The sequence below is a fragment of the Ochlerotatus camptorhynchus genome, unplaced genomic scaffold (assembly GCF_037179485.1).
Source record: "Ochlerotatus camptorhynchus isolate MF236.1 unplaced genomic scaffold, CSIRO-AGI_Acam_v1.1 ptg000457l, whole genome shotgun sequence".
Lineage (NCBI taxonomy): Eukaryota > Metazoa > Arthropoda > Insecta > Diptera > Culicidae > Ochlerotatus > Ochlerotatus camptorhynchus.
This window is the reverse complement of record NW_027040943.1, coordinates 1,078,941-1,101,247: the sequence shown is the minus strand read 5'-3', so window position 1 is coordinate 1,101,247 and position 22,307 is coordinate 1,078,941. Positions and strand designations below refer to the sequence as shown.

General features: G+C 40.2%; 1 protein-coding gene across 4 annotated transcripts in view; it reads left to right on the top strand.

Annotated features, from left to right (window-relative positions):
• Gfrl (Glial cell line-derived neurotrophic family receptor-like) overlaps positions 1-21,799 on the top strand; it is a 933,561-nt gene extending 911,762 nt beyond the window's left edge. For all 4 annotated transcript variants that reach the window (XM_065235011.1, XM_065235009.1, XM_065235012.1 and 1 more), the window contains 10 exons: positions 2,163-2,218; positions 6,701-6,885; positions 6,947-7,326; positions 7,391-7,533; positions 7,600-7,951; positions 8,011-8,075; positions 8,142-8,370; positions 8,435-8,562; positions 8,659-8,769; positions 20,950-21,799. In XM_065235011.1, the coding sequence (XP_065091083.1) occupies positions 2,163-2,218; positions 6,701-6,885; positions 6,947-7,326; positions 7,391-7,533; positions 7,600-7,951; positions 8,011-8,075; positions 8,142-8,370; positions 8,435-8,562; positions 8,659-8,769; positions 20,950-21,207 (1,907 nt within the window). In that variant the 3' untranslated portion in view covers positions 21,208-21,799. The remainder of the gene's footprint in view (positions 1-2,162; positions 2,219-6,700; positions 6,886-6,946; positions 7,327-7,390; positions 7,534-7,599; positions 7,952-8,010; positions 8,076-8,141; positions 8,371-8,434; positions 8,563-8,658; positions 8,770-20,949) is intronic.
• The last annotated feature ends 508 nt before the right edge of the window (positions 21,800-22,307 follow it).

The window sequence follows — 22,307 nt, the reverse complement described above, 5'->3', positions numbered from 1 at the left end:
TGAATATGCTAAATCTTCGAATCGTTGCCATATAAAAGGTTACAGTCTCCAGCACATTTGTTCAGTAGATCAAGGACTTTAGGTTGGAGGACAGAAGTTCAGATTTTTTTTCACTACGTGGTGCTAGTATGTCAGTGAATCTCCTGAATATATTATGTTTTGGGATCCAGACCACATACAAGTTACAGTATTCAAGAAAGTTGTTCAGTCAAAGTCAAGGCTTTTTGACTGATGGAGAGAAGTTCAGAATTGTCGCACTATACGGCGCAAGTGTGCATGATAATTTCCTGAATTTGATATATTTTGGGATGCTGGTAACATAGGAGTTTCCTGTCTTAGGTAAATTTCTTCAGTAAGTCCTTGACTATACAGAAGTTCAGAATATTCTCAACAGTTGGTTCTAGTGTGTATGTGTTTTTCCTGATAATGCTTTATCTTGGGCTCCTGGCCAATTTACGCTACACTGCTCCTGAAATTTACACTAGTTTTTGAAATATTTGCATTTGGAATGGATGATATATTTTTTGTTTAATTTTCAATGTGTTCTTAAAGTCAGTCGATTTCGATTACAGCCCTGAAGGAAACTTATCTATTGTTGAGAACAATATAAAAGCTTTTGTTATTGCATTGAATGATAAAGCAAAAACAAGAACGATCTCTATGCCATTATAAAGGAAAATAACCTTAGACTCAAAAAATTCCATAAGAGCAATTTTTGCATCAAGCCAAATATGATGTCTTTATATGTAACAGTGCCTTCCCGTTTTTGGCAACTCGATATCATCTGCTACTATATCCTCAGCTTTTTAAAATGTTTTTCATAAAATATCAAGCAACTTTAATCCCTGAATAATAAACTAGTGAAATCACAAATGGAATAAAGCAGTTCCATGAATTGTTGACTTGGCAAAGAAAACAAAAATCATGTGCTGCTATAAACAGGAAAACACTGTTTAAAAAAAAAACATTTCTATGATTTCTAATCCTGACAACATCCTACTCTATTGAAATCCATCATATAACACAAGATTGAACCTTACGAATGACAACATTCCCTTGGGGGTTCTCATAATAGACCGACTGCTGCTACCGTGCTACCATTACCTACATACATCATCACCATCGGAAACCTCATGAAAGCGTCATTACACATTTCAACTCCAACAATCGATTTCAGTTCAATTTCAATCACTGCATGTGCCACTGCCACTGACTGACTGGTGGTCTTTGTTAATTATTTATAGCTTACAGCTTTTAGCTTTCATCCTTTCTGCTCCTTCTCAGCACAAGCTATTTCACGTTCACTCACTAAGCTTTGGCCCACCTCCATTCCACTCCAACTTACGCCACTTTAGATAGCAGCTAAACAAATCTTCCTTTGCGACACTAAATCACCTGGATGAAAATTGAAATTCTTCCACTTCTGTGTAAGTTCCAATTTCACAATGTCCAAAGACCGAAAAAGAGCCCTCGGATCGTGTTCAGCCTTAATCCCTTCATCCCGATGACGACGCAAACGTTGAATCCTGACGACAACCGGCGGCGGCAGGTAGTCGCATTGGCCCGTGAAATAAAATAAAAATAGGATGTTCCTACCTGTGAAACGCGACGAATACGAATAGATCGGATTTATGGCAAAAGGAAAAGGATTTTTGTTCTTAATTTTAAACCCCGATGTTCTTTTGCTAAACATCTAGTCGAGAAGCTGGATGGAGGTTGAAGGCTCAAGACCAATTACCCTCACTTGGCTGCAGTTGATTCCTACAAGAACACCCAATGCTAGCTACCTACACACACAACAAATCTCCCAGTTTTAAAGTACGCAAAAAGGTGCCAAGGGGGGGATTCCCCCGAAAAAAAAGGACGAGGTAGAAACTGGGTGCACAACGAGCGCAATGATACAATAAATTTTCCTCTCACTATAGAATCATCTCATCTCCCCTTCCCACCGAGTAGGGGAACCGATTGTATATCTCTCACACTGACCGGATTTTCTTTTTTCTTGCTTTCTCTTCTTTTTTTCCCGTTACTTTTGACCGTCCTCTGGAATTTGGCCGGGATCGTCAATCAACCGGAAATGGGTGTGCTGCGTCTGTGTGTGGTTCGAACCGGAATTTTCATCCCATCTCACACTCCACCTCCACCGTTACCACCCGCTGCAGTTGGATCCGACGATATCGAGGAGAAGGAAGCCGAGATGAGTTTCATCCATTTTCAGGTGAGAATTTGGGATCGCTTCGGGTACACTGGGGTGCAAAAAATTTATGATTTTGTTAGAAAGTTTACCTCTTTCACTCGAAGGCAATTTGAGTCTTGTTCAATACTGTTTAGGAGAGTTATGTGTGAAGCCGAGAAATGGACAAACATGAAGAGTCACACTCCCTTTGTTAATCTTCCCATCACCAGAGGACCAGATGTTTTGAGCACTTGTCTTTTGAATTGCAGATGACTCTTAGGGAAGTCTTGTGGACTTCATCTTATGGAAGTCTTGTGGACTTCATCTTATGGAAGTCTTGTGGACTTCATCTTATGGAAGTCTTGTGGACTTCATACAAAGGTCCTGTGGACTTCCAACAGAAGTCGTGAGGGCAATCCAATAAGTCGAAGTAACTTGCTATCTGAAATGCAGAGCAGTTTAGCAGCCGACATCTCAAACTTCCAATAAAAGCCCATATAACTGCCCACAGAAGTCCTGAAAACTATCTGAAGAAGTTCTGAGGACTTGCCACAACAGTTCTGATTATTTCTTACATAAGAACTGAAAACTTCCCACTGAATTTCCCATATATTTCTTTTAAAACATCTCACTGGTGTCCTCATAAATCATCACAGAAGTCCCAAGCAAAAAGCTATGTGCGCTTCAAACAGACATCCTGTGATCGTCCCTTAAAAGCCTTGAGGACTATCAACATAAGTTATGAGAACTTCCATTTAAATATTCAGTTGATTTCCTACAAAAGATTAGATAACAACCCATAACTGTTCAGAAGACATCTCAAAGAATTCCTGCAAACTCCCAACAGAAGTCCTGATGGTCCTGAGAACTTCTCTCAGTAGCACTGATTACTTTTTTCAAAACTCCTAAGGACTTCCCGCAACACCCATGAGCTCCTCTACAAACTTAACTATAAACAGATTATGTGAAGAATTTATTAGTAACTTCTCAAAGATGTCTTCAGCGATTACAGAATTCCATAAAAAAAAGTCATGTGAACTTCACCCAGAAGTCCTACGGTCTCCCTCACAGAAGTCATCAGGACAATCCACAAATGTCCAGAGAACTTCCTTTTGAAAATTCAGCGAACTTGCTTTAAGAAGATGTTCGAAATACATCTCAAAGAAGTCTTGACACACAGATGTCCCGATGACCACCCTTAGAAGTCCAGAGAACTTCCCACAGAAGCACTGATGACTTCCTGCAAAAGTCTTGAAGACTTCTCTTAAACATATCAAAGACTTCCGACAGAAGACTTCCTGAGGATTTCCCACAGAAGCCCTTTTAAATTACCATAGAAGTTCCAAACAAAAAGGCATGTGAACTTCACCCAGAAATCCTGTGGTTTTACCACAGAAGTCTTTGGGACTATCCACGGAAGTCCAAAGAACTTGTTTTCAAAAATTCGGAGGACCCATAGAACAATAGTAACAACCCAAAAATGTCCAGAAAACATCTCAAACCATTCCATTAAACTACCCACAGAAGTTATCCACAGAAGTCCTGAGAACTTCTCTCAGTAGAACTGATGATGTTTTTCAAAACTCTAGAGGACCTTCCACAACACACATCAGCTCACCCTGCAAACTAAATGAGAACGTCCCATAGAACATGTGAAGAATTTCCACCGAACTCCTGAGGATTTCCAACAAAAGCCTTGTGACGGTAACTTCTCAAAGATGTCTTCAGAAATAAGTACAGAATTCCATAAAAAAAAACTCATGTGAACTATGCTCAGAAGTCCTACAGTCTTCCCACAGAAGTCATCAGGACAATCCGCTGATTTCCAGAGAACTTCCATTTGAAAATTCAGAGAACCTGCTTTAAGCAGATTAGACAATAACTCATAGTTCAAAAGACATCTCATCGAAGTCTTTACAATTTCCACAGATGTTCTGATGACCGACCTTTAGAAGTCCTGAGAACTTCCCACAGAAGTAACACAGAACTCCTGAGGACTTCTTGGAAACATACTAAAGGCTTTGGACAAAAGATGTGAAGACTTCACATTGAACTCCTGAATTTCCCACAGAAAAATTCAAAACAAAAAGTCCTGTGAACTTCACTTAGAAATCCTGTGGTCTTACCACAGAAGTCTTGAGGGCAATCCACGGAGGTCCAAAGAACTTGTTTTCAAAAATTCGTAGGACTAGCATTAAGAAGTTTAGACAACTTCCCAGGATGATCCAAAGACATCTAAGAGAAATCCTAGAAATGTCCAATAGAAGTCTTGATGACTGCACATAGAAGTCATGAGAACATCTAAGGACTTTTTGTCAAACTTCCACCCTGGTAGCACGCACTTTTTTCATAAACAAGTTACTGCAATTTCTCTTAACTGATATGTGCTACTCAGGTACAAAGATACTGAGGACCGCCGACTGAAAATGTGAAGACTTTCCATTGAACTCTAGAGGATTCCCCACAGAAGCCCCCACAAGCTGGCAGAAATTAGAAACAAAATTCACACAGAAATTCTGTCGTCTTCCCATAGAAGTTCAGAGAGCTTTCTATCAAAAAAAAATCTGAGAACTATCCACAGAAGTCCTCAAATCTTCCCTTAAGAGTGCTAATGACTTCCTACCACATTATTGAGGATTTCCAGCAAGCTTACAAAGGACTTTCCACAGAAGATGCAAAGACTTCCCATCAACTGCTTTGGATTTTCCACAGGGTAACTTTTCACTTATTTTCATGGAAATTACAACAGGATTCCCAAAGAAAAGTCCTGCGAACTTCACATAGAAGTCATACAGTCTTGTAAAAATTCCCAAGTTTCAACAACTTTCCAAAAATGGGCAGAGAACATATCAATGAAGTCTAGCGGGCTTTCCACGGAAGTCTTTGGGACATTCCATAAAAGCATTGATGACTTTTTACAAAACTCCCGAGGACTTTCTACACAAGTCTTAAGGATTTCCCACATAAGTCATGTCGACTTCCCACAATATTTCTGCGCGCTTTTTTAAAACTCCTGAAAAATTCCCACAGATGTCCTGGGCACATCCAACAGAAGTCCTAGAGATGAACTAGCCTATGGCTAAAAATCTCTTACATAAAGATTAAAAAAAAAAGAAGTCCTGAAAACATTCCACAGAAGTCCTGACATCTCAAGTAATTTCTGAAAACTTCCCACAGAAGCTGTAAGGCTTTATTTCAGAACTCCTGAGGACCTTCTCTAGAAACCCTCTGAGCTTCTCATCAAAGTCTTCTGTACTCCTCAGATTTGTTTCTCACAGAAGCCCGGCAAACTCCTCTCAGAAATCCTGAAGACTTCTTGTATAAACCCTGAATACGTCTCACAGAAGTTTTCAGATCTTCCCTTCCCACAGAAGTCCAGAAGACTGCCCTTCCCACAAGACTTCTCATATAGATCCTGAGGACTTCTCTCAAAGAGCTTACCACCGTTTCAGAGGCAAACTAGCCTTTAGGCGAACTAGCCTTTAGGTGAACTAGCCTTTAGGCGAACTAGCCTTTATGCGAACTACACAGTTCAAAAAGTAGTGTAAATTTCTGTTCAATATGATGCACACAAATGGAGCGTCATTTTTCATATAAGTTTACATTATATATCATGTAAAGTTCTAGCACAATTCATGCAATGTAGCAAATATTGTATACAAAAGCCCATCTTTGTAAACAATATTGTTTACAAGTTGCTCGGTTGTGTGAAATTAAATTTAAGTTTACGTGAATGAATGTTTACATCACAATTAAAATTCAAAATTTTTATCTGTGTAGCCTTTAGGCGAACTAGCCTTTAGGCGAACTAGCCTTTAGGCAAACTAGCCTTTAGGCGAACTAGCCTTTAGGCGAACTAGCCTTTAGGCTAAAAACCTCTTAAATAAAGAAATAAGAAAGCTTCCTACAGAAATTCGCGGGAAACCAAACATCTGAGGATTTCATTCGAAACTTCTGAGCAGTTCTTACAACAATTTTGAGCATAATTAAAAGCTATTAAATGTCTAGAAAACTTCCCTCAGTAGTCCTGAAGGCTTCCCATATAAATAAATCAATCATGAGGACGATTCAAACAAGTTTTTAGCATTTCTCTTCTCCCATGGACTTCTTACAAAGCCTCTAAATTTCACCCAAAAACCTGACGACTGACTTCGTATGAAAGTTCTGAAAACAGTTCACAGAAGTTCAGAAAAACAGAGAATATCCAGTGAACTTTCCTAAAGAAGTCCGACAAAGTTTTGAAAATGTCGTTCGCAAATTTCGAAAACTCTAAACAGAATTAAAAAATCTCAGCACTGATATAATTGCATAACATCCTGAACGCTGTTCATCTAATACCAAAAACCGATGTTGACCAGTGTCGCCAGCCTCCCCCTGGCAGGAGAGCAGGTGTCCTTTTTCCATTTGCTTATATTTATGCGATTCCTTAAAAGCAAAAAGGGTTTACTCACGGAGCTGTGGATAATTAGGATCGACTAACGAATCAATTCAATTTTTTTTGTCCTTCCATCTTCATTATTACAGAGCACCTGCCACCTGGCCATGGACTCGTGCCGTTTGGACTCAGGCTGCAACTCCGCCTTCAAGACGGTAATGATGCACTGTGACCTTCACCATTGCAACCGGAACGCCTGTATGGAATCGTTACAGAGCTTCTACAAGGGCATACACGACGACCTGAGTCTGGACATTGCCTTCTGTTTATGCAGGTTTGTTCCACTTGAATTTAGCCACCGCAACAAGTGCTAACCATTCCGTTTTGAACTTCAGGAAAACACCGAACCGTCACGACAGCTGCATGATTGCTCAAGAAAAGCTCCACCCAGCTTGTGCCCAACGGCCACCGGAGAACCTCAGTGCTCAGGAGCCAAACGGAGCGTTGTTCAGTCCACCACCGTCCTGCCATACGGTGGCAGAAATGTGCCGTCAGGAAGAAGATTGCCGAGCTCGGCTGGAGGTGTTTGAACAGTCATGTGCCGTGGACAGCGTTACGAAGAAGTGCGCCGGAAAGACCAGCGGTTGCAGGCAAGCCATGCTCGGTATCCTCGGAACACCTCTACGCACGAACTGTGCCTGTCAGGGATCGGATCTACAGCAGCTGTATGATTGTCTTGGTTGGCAGAGATTGCTCTGGCTGAATCCTTGTGTCGGTAAGTTTGCTGTTCATTTTCAGTATTGGATAGTTTTCTCACTTTCCGTATTCTGCTTCCACAGTCGAATCCCAAAAAGATTTCCACTTGAAGCGCCTAGCTGAGCTGGGTTTGTTGACAACGACAACGACTCCAACGACGACCACAATGCGCACAACTCGTCCTACACTGCCACCAACTCCACCACCAACGAAGCCGAAACCTGTCGTAAGTACATCATGAACTCTGCTCTCCTTCAGTACGACGTTAACCCGGAAAATCTCATGTTCACAGTATCGTCCGAAAACTACCGTGGCCCAACCGATCGAGACAAACTACATCGAAACGCCGGACACTCGTCCGGAAACGCTGGTGCACAAGGGTAACGAATTGATCACCCGAACCGATCTGGATCCACCACACCCGGACGAGTACGAAAGCAGGGGGAAAGTAATACATGCATTCCAGGAAGTGGATCACGATGATGATGACGATCGACCTCCGATCGGCAACAACAAGATCCATCAACGCCCCGACGAACAGGTACTGCAGATGCTAACGACGGAAGCGATGGAGATCGAGACTCTTCCGCCAACGACTACCACTACTACGACTACGGAACCAACGACTACACCGGTCCCGATTCGTAAGATTCTCTCATGATTACTGGTGAATTCCAATTTTAAGCTTATTTCTTCCCGCCAGGCTACTGCGTAGTACAACGCTCCCAACAGTCAGATCAACACATAGCGGAGGGGAAAAGTCGACGGGTAAGTCCTTGCGGATTCGTGCTTCCCTTGAACTTGACCACTGACATTTACCTTTTCTTCGTGTAGCTCTACATGCTGGACGACGCCGAATGCAGTGAGCTGTGCTTCTGTGGAGGTGGCGATACGTTGTCACTAACGTGCCATGCGCTGTGCGTCCCACTTGCACCGTGCCGGACGTCGTTGGCATACTACAGTCATGCAGCACCGGCTTACCAAGCCTACCGGGGGCGTTGCTTATGCTACTCCGGCAGGTTCATCTGTATGCGACCACCACCTGGAGAGTATTCGTTGCCAGGTAGGATGACTGCTGGCATCAAACAACTTGGAGCATTTCTAACTGACTTTTCGCGATCTTCCAGGTGGAATCTTTCTGTTACTAGGTTATAGTTCTACCGACGAAGCACTGTTAAGACCGCACACTAATCTAGGAGTTCAGGACGCTGTTCGAGCGCTGCAGCAGTACGTGCTGCAGCATGTCAACAATGAGGTAAGGAGGATCCGAAGATTTACCGCCGCCCGGACGATTTACAAAATACTAATCTCGATCGCTTCGTATTTGTTGTTTTTTTTTGTCTCGTTACAGACCTCTTGTACATTAACATTATTTAACATCACCGATGAAAATATCATCCTATCGATAAGACTACCCCACGATCCTAAGCTTTCGAATATAGAGTTACTTAGGCTAGAGAAGGTAAGTGGATTTTGGAAAAACAACGATCACTCACAATTTGGCATATAGTAGTTTGGCATAAAGCCGTTTGGCATAAAGGTCATTTGGCATAATGATCAATTGGCATAATACAATGTTTTAATTTTAAACTGAAAAACATGATAAAATAGAAAGTATCCGACATTTTGTTCGGTAGGGGAAATGGCTGTAATGTTGGCCTATGGATCTAAGATTGGGCCCATTGCTAAAAATCTGCTATTTATCAATTTTGGGACTGTACTTATGGATATTTTTGGTCGCTATTGAAAATTTAGTCGATTGCTAAATTTATGTATGGGCCCAAATTACGGAAATTTAGGTCGAAATTACATCCATTCCCCCTATCAAATTAAAAATAATGAATTTTAATGTTGCGTGCCAATAATTACTGCAACAATAAAACATTGAACGAAGGGAGAATCTAAGTACGTACTTCTGCACACTAATTTGGTGAGTGTGCCAGTGTAGCTATTAATCGAATGCTTTAGTGGAAATGTGTAGTTGATGGTATATTTTCATCTGGAAGAATTTTTGAAATAATTTTGCCAAATGTTCATTTTATCAAATAACTTGTCTTATCTAATCTACCACCAACACAGCCAGTTGTTCGTTATATCAAAAAACTTGTATACCAAAACGGCTATTATACCAAGTTACTTTGTGCCAAACGGCTTTATGCCAAACGGCACTCCTCTCTCACAAATCATGTTGGAGTTTTTGGAAGCTCTCTATAGCGTCGTTATTTTTGAGCTTTCTTCCAAATGATTCCCGTAAATCGATCTTCTTTTAACCATTTGACATCATAGAAGCACTAGTATCATAAAGGTAACTCTAAAACCAGAAGGTCCCGAAGAAACGTGCTCAACTTTTTGGCTCAGCTCTGGTACTATCTTCGGTCCTAAGCTAATCGATGCACCCCTCCCATAGAACCCCTCATTTTATCTGTCAAACTTTCATAGTAAAGCAAAACAAACATAGTATACTTCAAACAGATTAGACGTCGACCTATCCACATTATATATTGAGGCAATGGGAAGTCTTGATGTTTCACAAAGACTTAAATTAATTATTATGAAAATCTTTAAGTCGATGTTTGTTTAAATATCACATGATTCTCTGAAATAAATCCCGACAGAATGGTTATCATATTTTAGTTAAAGATTACATAAAGCCCTCAGCTATGATTTTGAAGAAAACTGTACGAGAATTTCATACTAAATACATCCAAGACTTTCTCTGGGATTTATAAAAGCTCTAATAAGTGTTGACTTCTTTGATAACACACTCAAAATAAAATTTTGGAGACTTATCAGATGAAAACTTTAATGTAATACTGGAGGAATTTTTAAGACAAGGGGGATTTTCACTTAGGTTTCATGAGATATGCCGGATAGGATTCACTGGAATTTGGATTTCTTTGTTGATATTGAAAATTGCTGGTGGCAATCCAACTGTCAATTTGAAGCAGCCTAATCTATGATATACACACTTAGTTTTGTTTGCTGAATCTCGGCCATTTTGGCACCCCCGAGTAGCTCAACAACAAGTTCTTTAGATAACTCAGCAAAAGTGACATTCGGTTACTGAGTCTCTAAAATGGTTTCGCTGAATTTTTGCTGAGGTCTCAATCAAACTTACTGCCGAACTGGTCTTTATTTCCAAAATTACCAAGATTTGGCAAACAAACCTCGTGTGTAGAAGGAATCTCTGGAAGGATTATAGAGGAATCTCCAGAGATAGAATATTCAACGGTATTTTGGAGAAAAGGCGTAACAGTAAAATTGGCACAAATTTGAAGAGCATTTAGTGGCTGTTCATAAACATAAACAGTTAAGGGGGGGGGGGGGAATTATCGTGACAATTATCCACGGCTCATACAAATTTAAAAAAATGTATGGATAATCCCAATCTAGAATCCCAAAAAAACCGTCTACGTACCGAAGACATACTTCAAGTCTCCGCGTACATCGTACGGGTTAGGCAAAAGGTGTGCGTTTGACTTTATACTGTCGCATTAATGGCCCTTCGCTCATTTTCAACTTCTATTCAATTTTCACACTGCCGTACTCTAACGGAACTATCCACCTACCCTCTTCTAAAGATCATTTTTTAGCTAATAAATTATCACACAAAAGCTTCTTGTTAGCATTTCCAACCAACTCTGAAAATCGCTAAATTCGCGTATGAAGTACCATAAAAACACTTCGAACGTCTACGTAGTTAATTAACAGCCCCTTACCACGAAATATTTAACAGAAGTTATTGCACTGAAAATCCGAAGGAGCCCATGAAAAACGTCATCTGTAATTCTTAGCAATAATGGATTTAAATCCCTCAAAGAAGTTCCAGAAGAATCTCCCAAGGGGGTTCTAGATAAAATTCACATAGAGATTTTGGGATAACTGATCACAAGAGTACAGAAGAAATATCTCACTGTTCTGCAGGAATATCACGCAGAGGTTTTGGGGTAATACCCCCATAAAGATTGATTGAAACTCCTCCGCTCCCTCCTCCAAAAGATTGAACCGATAAAAAATCCTCGTAGTAGTTCCATAAGAATCCTCCCTAAAAGCTCAAGATGAATCCTCCCAAGTTCTGATGGAATTTTCCCCAACGGTTGTAAAGAATCTCCCAGACGGGTTCGGATACATAGATTCAAAATTCATGTTATGGAGGAATCCCGCAAAGGAGTTCTGGAGGGTTTGGGTTGAATCCTTCATCAAGGAAATTTTCGAAAAACCCAAAAAACCCAATTTCGAAATCTTCAATGGAAGAGGTTCCGAATAAATCCTCAAACATTTTCCGATGAAATCAATTTCCACAGTGGTTCTGATAGAATCCCCGCATGGCAATCTGAAAGAACCCTTCAGGGAGATTTTGGTGGAATCGAAAGAGATTCAAGAGAAATTCCCCAATAATGTTGAGGAGGAATCCAGCGAAGAAGTTCTAGCTAAACTCTTCACAGGTATTCTGGAGAATCTCTTCTCAGGGGAATTCTCCAAAGGTGTTCAGATCCATCAAGCCTCAAAGGGGTTCCTGATGGAAAATTCAAAAGAAATCCCTGTAACAGAGTATCAGAAATATCCCAAAAGGATTTAGAAGGAAGCCCTCAAAGCATCTTGGGTTGATTTTTCCCGAGGATTCTGAAGAAAAAAATGTTCTGAATGAAATCCCCTGAAAATTTTCAGGAGAAATTCCTCTCAAGAGTTGAAGAAGAATCCCCCAAGCAGATTTATGGAAAATAGGTCCTATAGGTTCATTCTGTAGGAATTTCACGTATCGATTTAGAAGAATCTTTTATAGGGGTACAAGAGGAATGATCCAAAATTCCGATTGAATTTCTCCCAGAGGTTGTGTAAGAATCTTCCAGATAGATTTAGGATGAGTCTAACAATAATCAAGATAAGCCGTTAAATAATGTAATGGAGGAATCCCACCAAGAAGTTCTGGAAAGATCGGGTTGAATCCACGGAGATTTACGAAAAATCGGGGTATCGTTGAAATCTCCTAAATAGAAATATCCAATGGTGTTCCGGTGGAATCAGATGAAATTTTCAAAAATATTCCAAATAAATCATTCAAATGAGCTTCCTCCGTAGATCTGATGGAATCTCCACATGGAAATCTGTGGAGGAATCCTTCACATAGATTCAAGTGAAGTTCCCCAAAAATGTTAAAAAGGAATCCCGCGAAGAAGCTCTAGAGGAACTCTTCACAGGGATTCTGGAGAATCTCTTCTCAGGAGTTTTGTAGGAATTCTCTAAAGGTGTTCTAAAGATATCCATGAAGCCTCACAGGGGTTTCTGGTGGAAAGATAAAAAAAACTCCCTTAAATGGAGCATCAGAAATCTCCTAAAAGGATTTAGGAAGAATCATTCTGGAAAAATCTTCCAGAAATGTGCAGAATGAAATCCCGGAGAAGTTTCTGGAGAAATTCCTCGCAAGGGTTGAAGAAGAATTCCCAAGCAGATTCACGAAAAATTCCTGTAGGTGTTTTGTAGAAATCTCACGTGTAGATTTCGGAAGAACCTTTCAAAGGGACACAAAAGAAATTATTCAAAATTCTGATTGAATTTCTCACAGAGGTTGTACAGAATCTTTCAGTTCAAATTCTGGAAGGGTTGGGTTGAATCCACGGAGATTTAAGAAATCAGGGTATCGTTGAAATCTCATAAATATAAATCTCCAATGGTGTTCCAGTGGAATCCTTCAAAGAGGTTCAGAAGAAATTCTCAAAAACATTCCCAATAAATCATTCAAAAGAGTTCTGTAGGAATCTACTATGTGATTTAGAAAGCGGCTTTAAAGGGATTTTTCTCAGTGGATCTGGAGGAATCCTTCACAGAGATTCAAGAGAAGTTATCCACAAATGTTAAGTAGGAATCCAGCGAAGAAGTTCTAGAGAAACTCTTCCTATGGATTCTTTGAGAATCACTTCTCAGGAGTTCTGTAGGAATTCAACAAAGGTGTTCTGAATATATCCATGAAGCCTTAAAGGGGTTCCTGGTGGAAAACCCAATATAGATTAAAAAAAATCACTTGAATAGAGCATCAGAAATCTCCTAAAAGGATTTAGGAGAAATCCCTCAAAGCGTCTTGGGCTGATTTCTTCTCAGGGTTCTAAAAAAAATTCCTGAAATGTTCTTAAAGAATTCTCCTGAAAAGTTTCTGGACAAATTCCTGTCAAGAGTTGAATAAGGATCCCCCAGCAGATTTATTTAGAATTCCATTTTGTAGGAATCGGATTTCGAAAGAATCTTTCATAGGGGCACAAACAAGGGAAAGGATCCAAAATTCTGATTGAACTTCTCACAGAAGTTGTGGAAGAATCTTCTAGACAAATTTAGAAGGAGTTGGTTGGAAATGCTAACATGAAGCTTTAGTGTGATAATTTATAAGCTAGAGAATGATCTTTAGAAGAGAGTATGTAGATAGTTCCGTTAGATTACGGCAGTATGAAAATTGAATAGAAGTTGAAAATAAGCGAAGGGTCATTAATGCGACAGTTTTTAAAGTTAGACGCACATCTTTTGCCTAACCCGTACGATGTACGCGGAGACTTGAAGTGTGTTCCAAGTCTACAGGCAAAAAATGTGCGTCCTTCTTTTTGCTCATAAACTGACTGCGGCTGTGGAATAGTTCTAGCGACGTTTTCATCACTACCTAGAGCCCGCGTGCATGGTACGGGCTAGGCAAATGTGCGTCTAACTTTAAAAACTGTCACATTAATAGCCCTTCGCTCATTTTCAACTTCTATTCAATTTTCATACTGCCGTACTCTAACGGAACTATCTACCTACTCTCTTCTAAAGATCATTCTCTAGCTAATAAATTATCACACTTAAGCTTCATGTTAGCATTTCCAATCAACTCTGAAAATCGCTAACTTTGCCTATGAAGTAACATTAAAACACTTTGAATGTAAAATTTAGAAGGAGTTTAACAGTAAGCAAAAAAATTCCCTTAATAATGCTATGGAGGAAGAAGTTCTGGAGCGATTGGGTATGATCCCTCAAGAAGATTCGATAAATATCTCCACAGGGGTATAGTAGACATCTTCTTAACAGAAATCTACAGAGATGATCTAGATCTTCTTATTTGGCTTCATTACGTCCTTAATGGGTTTACACCGACTCTCAACTCCTTTCCGCCTCCAGTATGGTCTTGCTTTGTAGCTGTGCCTTTACCGACTGAGCTGAGGGGGACATTTAGATGTTTTAGTGGAATCCTTCAATGAAGTTCTGACAGATTCACCAAACATAGTCAAGAGGAATCCCTCAAAGGGGCTTCTGAGCAAACTCCAAAGACAGTGTTGGGAAAAAAAAAATAAAAAAATCTTGAGTGGGTTGGTTTATTTCCTTTTAATTCCGTTATAATTGCTTATCTTTTGACAGATACGCGTATTTCGTCTACTACTTGCAGACTTCATCAGTGCCAAGTACTCAACACCACTGAAGAATCCATCTTTAATCTACGAGTTATATACTAATCAATAGTATAGTATATAACTCGTAGATTAAAGATGGATTCTTCAGTGGTGTTGAGTACTTGGCACTGATGAAGTCTGCAAGTAGTAGACGAAATACGCGTATCTGTCAAAAGATAAGCAATTATAACGGAATTAAAAGGAAATAAACCAACCCACTCAAAGCTCTTCATAAAGAGATTCCGTTAAGAGGTTCGACAAATTTAAAGGATAAAAAAATCGTTAGTTTCAACCGGTGGTTGTACGCAATGGCGACGTAGGACTACGTGGTCTTATATAATAAATCTTATTTGTTAACTACAGCAGGAGCTTGTATTTTGTGTAGGTATAGGGATTTGAGTGAGGTTCTATCTATTTATACTATTTAGTATTGACTTTAAATGATCTTTATTCCTTGTGTTTGAATGGTTTACATGTATTAATTATCAAGTGACACAAATTTGTCTTTTCAACTTTAGTTCTTTTCAATTTCAATTATTATTAGTTACAGTTTCCAGTTCTATCAGGCCTGTTTTAGAGAATGACCACCTTGGTGGGATTGGTTTGTTACACTATTTAGCATGACGCACTTGATACAGATGGCCCACAGCGATTCACGAAAAGCTACTTATTCCGATCAAAAGCGGTGCGGCTTCTTCCTCCTTATATGGATGCTCATGTGAGCTGCAGCTCGCTACTTGCAGGCAGCCTTTCGTTGTGTACTGGAGAACACAACCACTCACCACGCGGTGATTGAATAAACACCGTTTGGTGAGACCGGATGGAATTCAACTTTGAAATCTGTGTTAGGGAAATCGCTTTGCGCAGGCAATGGATGATAATGTGTGTGCATATTCGTGCAATTTTCAATAGTGACATTTTGAAAAATGATAAAGCCTTTAATCAGATGCGTAAAAATATTTCTGTTCGATTGATGATAAAATTATTGAAATTGGTTCAGTGGTAGCGGAGTTATTAACGTTCAAAATCTTTCATAATTTTGTTACATGTTCCATTTTCGGTTTTCACAAAGTGTATCCCCATATAGAAATCAGAGACGTAGTCCTACGTCAAAATCAAATCTCATTTGAAGGACAACATCACGCTTAATTTCCGTAGACAAAAATCAACAACTGCAAACAACTGTGGTTGCTACTGCAAGCTGTGATATCGCAGCTCCGAATATCAAGCTAACAAAACTCATCAGCTGTAAATTTCATCAAACTGTGGTAAGATTGAGTTTCATGATTTTTGCTTTACACCCGAACGACAGACTATGCCCGAATGCAACCGAAACTTCCATAACGGTTGCCAGCAGTTGCAACCGAACTTCCATAACGGTTGCCAGCAATTGCTTCGTATCTGCCATCGGTGAAGAAAAAAAAAGAGATAGAATTATTTTAACTTCTCTTTCCAAGAAAACGAGGTGCAACGGAATCCCGGAAATTTTTACGCCCATTCAACTCTCAGCTTCAACCTTACACGTTGTGAATAGTCTCGCAATATCAAAGGAGCTTGTAAGATTCAATGTCAAGCATAAAAATTTGCTCAAATCACGCGTGATCTTGAGAGTGTGTGAGAGCGGAAAAATATCAATTGATGATAATGATGCCATCACTGCCCAAATACATTATGAAGGAATCACTCAAAGCAGGGATTCTCTTCAAGGCTTCAGGAGGAGTTCATCAATGGAGTTCTGGAGGAATCCTTCATAGAACGATAAAGAATAAAACGATATTCTAGAGAGGCATTCCCAATTGGTGCTATGGAGGATTTCCACGAAGAAGTTCTGAATGTAATGTTCATAGGGAAATATCGTGAGCACGTCCACTGGTACAAATGACCAACGTGAAAGACTTTTATCCTGAGTGGAAGTTTCTTCTTCTTGCCCAGGGAAGTTGAGAAATTTTCTCTATGCCCAGGGAAGTTCAAAAATTTTCCAACCCGAAAAATTTCTAGACCGGACCGGGAATCGAACCCAACCACCTCCAGCATGGTCTTACTTTGTAGCTGCGCCTATACCGACTGAGCTAAGGGAAGCTTCTGACGGAGCAGAAGTTTGCTTTTGCATTAACCGGCGTCCAGGTCAAACTTCAGCCGACTTTCTCAATGTCTCTATTAAGGCTTCATAAAAAACGAGCCCCATGGTCTGTCTTCGCTGAGATGCACTACTGTGTTCCAATCCAGCGTTTGCTATCAGATTTCATTTCCGTCTCACTTCCGTCCCTGGATGAGATTCTCGAATTATTTCCAGGGGGTTTCGGAGGATTTTGCCAAATAAATTCTGGAGGACATCTCCAAATTAGCTGTCCATATACGATGTGGACAGTTTAGGAGGGAGGGATATCCTAGCAGCACATTTGTCACTAAGCAGTGGTGGGTACTTGTATGTAACTTATTTCGGTCAAAATCAAGTTACTGCCACCTATTTTCATAGATGTGTGCAGTAGGCAAATGTCAACGGTCCATAAAAGTTAATAAAAATGTGTATGGATGACTATCCACGCAGTGGGAGAGGAATCTACAACTTCTCAATAACTGCCAGTTCCTAAAGGTATTCAGGAGGAATCTTACACAGAGGTTTTGGAAGAACTCTCCTCAGGAGTTCTAGAAGAAACTTCCAAATGAATAAATCACAGGAGTTTTAGAGGATCACCCTAAACGGCAAGTTCCAAAGGTGTTTTGTAGGAATTTCCTAACTAGATTCTGCAATAATTCTCGATATGTGTTCTAAAGGAATCTCTTTTTTTCCTTGATTTGTTTTCCGTCGATCTTGTTTTCCGTACTGAGTATCAATGCTACCGACGCCATGGAGGCAGCTCCCAAACCTGGACCATACCTATCGACTCATGAACTGGTGACTAACGCCTTTACTTCTCTTTCGAAGGAAGGCGTGATCAAAGATTTTATGTTTCAGAAAATCCCGGCGGTGCCGACTGGGATTGAACCTAGGCCTTTTGGGGTGAGAGGCAATCTCGCTTACCACTACACCATCGGCACCGCTAAAGGGAATCCCCTGATGGAATTTCCCAGAATTATTCAAGAGAAATCCCTCAAAGGGGTTCAGGAGAAACCCACCAAAGGGATTCATTAGGTGTCCCCAGAAACGGTTGGGAAAAATTCTCTTCTGTGGTTCTGAAGGAATAGTCCAATGACGTTCTGGAGGAATCAAACAAAAAATCAAGAGACATGGAGCAGTCTCCAATACAAGTTCCGGATGTCCCAAAATAAATCCTCTCAAAAGGATGTAGCATGACAAAAGGATTCAGGAAGAATATTTCATATGAATTTTGAAAAAACAATGCTTCTCATGTGCCCTCGAAGACTATTCCAGAGGGGTTAGGAAGGAATTCCCCAAAAGAAATTCTGAAATGATTCCTCACAAGAAGTTTTGGAGAGATCGTGCAGGGAAATTGCCATTGGAATTTTGCAAGAATCTCCTAAATAGAATGAAGAAGCATTCTCCAAAGATGCTTCAAAGGAATCCCTTAAAGTGGTGCTTTAGGAATTTCTCAAACTTATTGAATAGACTTTTTTTTCCAAGGGGTTCAAAAGAATCCCATCAAAGGAATACAGGTTGTATCTTAAATGGCGGATTTTGAGACAGTTTCACCGGAGGTTTTGGAGGGATGCTTCAATCACATTCTATTGTTGGAATCTGTTTTTTTTTTTTGCTTTATTAAAATGATTTTCAACCTTTGGCAGGTTTATCAATATACTGATAAACTATCCAAAAGAGTTTTGGAGAAACTCCTCAAAGAAGTTCTGGAAGAATAAGGGGTCAAGAGAAATCCTTCAAAAGGGAGCGGGAAACTGTCCCAAAGTGAATCAGGAGGAAAGTAAAACTTACAATAATTCTATTCAAGGGTTCAGGAAGAATCTTCCAGAGGTGTTATAAAGGAATGCCTCAGTGAAGTTCTGGAAGAATTCCTTACATGTGTTTTAGAGAGATCCCTCTTACAGATTCACCCAAAATCACCATAAGGGTTTGTAGAAATCCCTGGGAAGATCTGGGAAGAATTATCTGAAGATGTTCAAGAGAAATCCCTCCAATAGATTCAAGAGAATCCCGTCAAAGGTATTCAGGAAGTATTCTCCAAAGCAGTTTTGTGGCAATTATCCTATGCATGATTTCCCAAGGAATTCTTTTCAAAGATTCTGAAGGAATATAAAAAAAAATCATGAGCCAATCGTGCTATGGAGGACAGAGGTGTCGTTGTAATCTTTTAACTAGAAACTGATCACCAAAAAAAGATTTGGAGTTATCATGTATAAGGGTTCTGAAAGAGTAATCGGAAAAGGTTTAAAAGAAATATAAAGGTGCAGGAAAAATCTCCTAAAGCCTTTCAGCAGGAATCATTTAAAGGAGGTTTTGAAAAAATCTCCTCAGGGTCTTAGGAGGAATATTCTATTCTTCTGATGAAATTTATCAGGAAGGTTCTGGAGGAATTCTTCACAGGAGCTGTAACGGGATCGCTCAGGGCTTGAGGATCTCTTTAGAAAAGGTCCAAGAGAAATCCTTAAGAGGAGATCAACTGAAATCTTCCAAAGGAATTCAGGAGGATTCCCTCAAAAAGAATTTTGGACAAATTATCTTTAGGATTTTTTAAGGAATAATTCAAATAGGTTCTGGAGGAATCCAAGGAGATTTAAGAGTGTTCCGTGATATGAAAAAGTATTCTAATGATGATATGAACATCCAAAAAGATTCAAAAGAAATTCCCCAAAAGGGTGCAGGAGTAATCTCCCAATGGGATTGAAGTGAATTTTGGAAGATCGATGAGAGCTTTCCAGAGCAGTTCCGGTGGAATTCCCAGTCAGGAGGAAGCATTTTTCACATGAGTTCTCAGCCCCTCACGAGGTATACTTTTAGGAAAATAAAAGAAATCTCAATATTGCGGAAACCTCTAAGAGGCTTTGAAGGAACTATTTATTGGAATCGGGAGGAATTTTTCATAAGTTTCTGAAGGAATCCTTCACAGGGAATAAAAGAAACACCTCCTCCCCCCTCGCCGATGGTTTTCTGCAGTAATTAATGATAAGAGGTCAAAAACAAGCTACACTGGATTGTGGAAATGCAATCTGAAGCAAATATGGAAGGAATGTGTGCAAACGGATTGCTGGATTTGAAATCATAAAAAGTATGTATATTTTTGATACTTGATTGGAACCTTTTTTTCATTTTTTGACAAGCCGACCTTTTGACTTTGGACCTTCTGTCTTGTCGATCTTTCGTCTTTCGACCTTTTGTCATGAAATATGGTTGGAAAATATTCAGATTAATCCGCAAAATGTGATCAACTTCCCCCCGGTTTACGGTACTACGAAATAGATTCTGAAAGTACTAGATTCTAGAGATATTTCAGAAGATGTTCTGCAGAAGATAATCTGGAAGTGATTCTAAAAGGATTCTGAAATAATGCGTCAGAATTGATCCAAGAGATCAAGAAATACACCGGTAGAGATTTGGGTTCTCACAAGTAATACTGAACATATTCAAAAGGTACTCCAGAGGGAAATCATTAATTTAATCTTTGACGTAAATCATGGAACGTAAACAAATATGACATTTAAATTAAATGTTCCGAACCTGAAACATACGCAACTTGACGTAAAGTCCGTTTGATTGATTTGATTTTCTCGTCTCTTTCAAGTGATTCTTAAAAAGTGGCACCGGTGGTAAGCGTGGCTGCCTCTCACTCCAACGTGCCTGGATTCAATCCCAGTCGGCACCGTCTGGATTTTCTGATGCATAAAATCTTTGATCCCGGGCTATCAGTTGATGGGTCGTAAGTAGGGTCCTGGTGTGGGAGCTGCCTCACTGGCGTCGGTAGCATTCGTTCTCAGTACGGAAAACAAGATCGACGAAAAACAAATCAAAGAAATAAAAAGTGATTCTTAAATGTCAAAAAGGCCGATTGCAGTCTCAAAGCCAGTGTTGGAAAAGTTCACCAAAACTCACTATGATTCGTGAACTTTTCCTTTCGTGAAATATCGCAAACTTTTCCAACGCTCCTCAGGGCACTGACATTTACATGACTTTTTCGAAGTGTGCACGCTATCTGAGGTCCACAGAGATGTGAGGCAGTGAAGCCTAGTCCGAAATCAGAACTGATTTCGTAAATTTACCATCCCTTGCTAACCAACCAAGCTCATCGCCTATTATCCCGTTTTCTCCCCCCCTTTTACCCCCGCAGGACCACTGTACAAAGATCCTCGAAACCATCAGTCACCAGATCAACACCCAGCACGTCGAGATGTCCGCCCACCGTCTGCTGAGCATCTTCAAGATGGCCGAGGTGCAAGTGGTTTGGCCGGAAATCAGCCGAGCCACTCGGCCGCCCACAGCATCGGGACCCCAGCTGCTCACCTTGCTGCTGGCACTCGTCGCGTCCTCGGCCGTCCCATTCGTCCGGTGGCACGTGCAAACCCTCCGATGGTTCGTCGTCACGTGACGTTAGGTTTCATCACAGGTCGTCATCGTCATCATAGGCTAATCACGTCCAAATCGCGTGCACGCGTGCGCGTGTGTGTAATGTAATTGCACTCCGTTACTTCACCAGCAACTTCAACAACAACAACAACAACATCAACATCAACAATAACAACAACATATGAAAGATACGCTTCGTTTTCGGCTTCATCCCATACGCCCTTCTCTAGTTGAACTACTTACACACATCGTTGTACATGAGGTTTGTATAATAAAAAATTGAACTCATACTAACACTATACTCAGAAACATGTTGAACCACAAAACTGTTACACTATTGCGCCCCCTAGTCATAAACAAAAACTACACTAAACTTTTTAGAAGAGAAATGAATTGCTAAGAAAGAACATTCTTTGAACAAAACAAAGGGAAAACAGTTACGTTTTTTACTTGATATAAGAGAAAGGTGGGCAAGTGTTGTGTAAAAAGCTGCGACTGACTTTAAAAAAAAGGATTTTTTGTGTTTCAAAACTTCCGGAGCGATTGTGTGAGAGTGCGACGCAAGTGAATTGCGGTAGTAGATGTCAAATGTGTTCTAATAGAAAGTATAATGAAATACCAGACGGAGAAGGTCGTCACCGATGTATGTGTGTGTATGTGATCGTGCGTAAGTGGGGTGAATGTATTTCACAGTACGTAGCGTAATGAATATTTAATTTGTGTTCGTTGTTAGTTGTGAGTAGTTAGAGAAATTTCCTCAAGGGCGCGCGGTGTGGCGGATGAATATTGACAATGGGCGAGAGGGGAGGGGTTGATGGGGAACTACTACTGAGGCTGCTCGTGTACTACTTCTACTACCACAATTCTACTAGGCTTCTGTGAACTATACTAGAGATGCAACATAAGCAAATTGGACCGAAACAGACTGACTGGAGGTGTGTGCACGTGTGAAGGTTTCTTTGGGGAGCGATGGAGGTGGGGAGAGATTTAATGGAATGAGTGCAATCATTGGAATTGGTTGTGAATAGAGCGATTGAGACAATGGAACAAATTTTGATGGACTATCGCTTATGTGAGTTTTGTAAAGGTGTGGGAAAACAAAGGAGTTGGATGTACCGTATT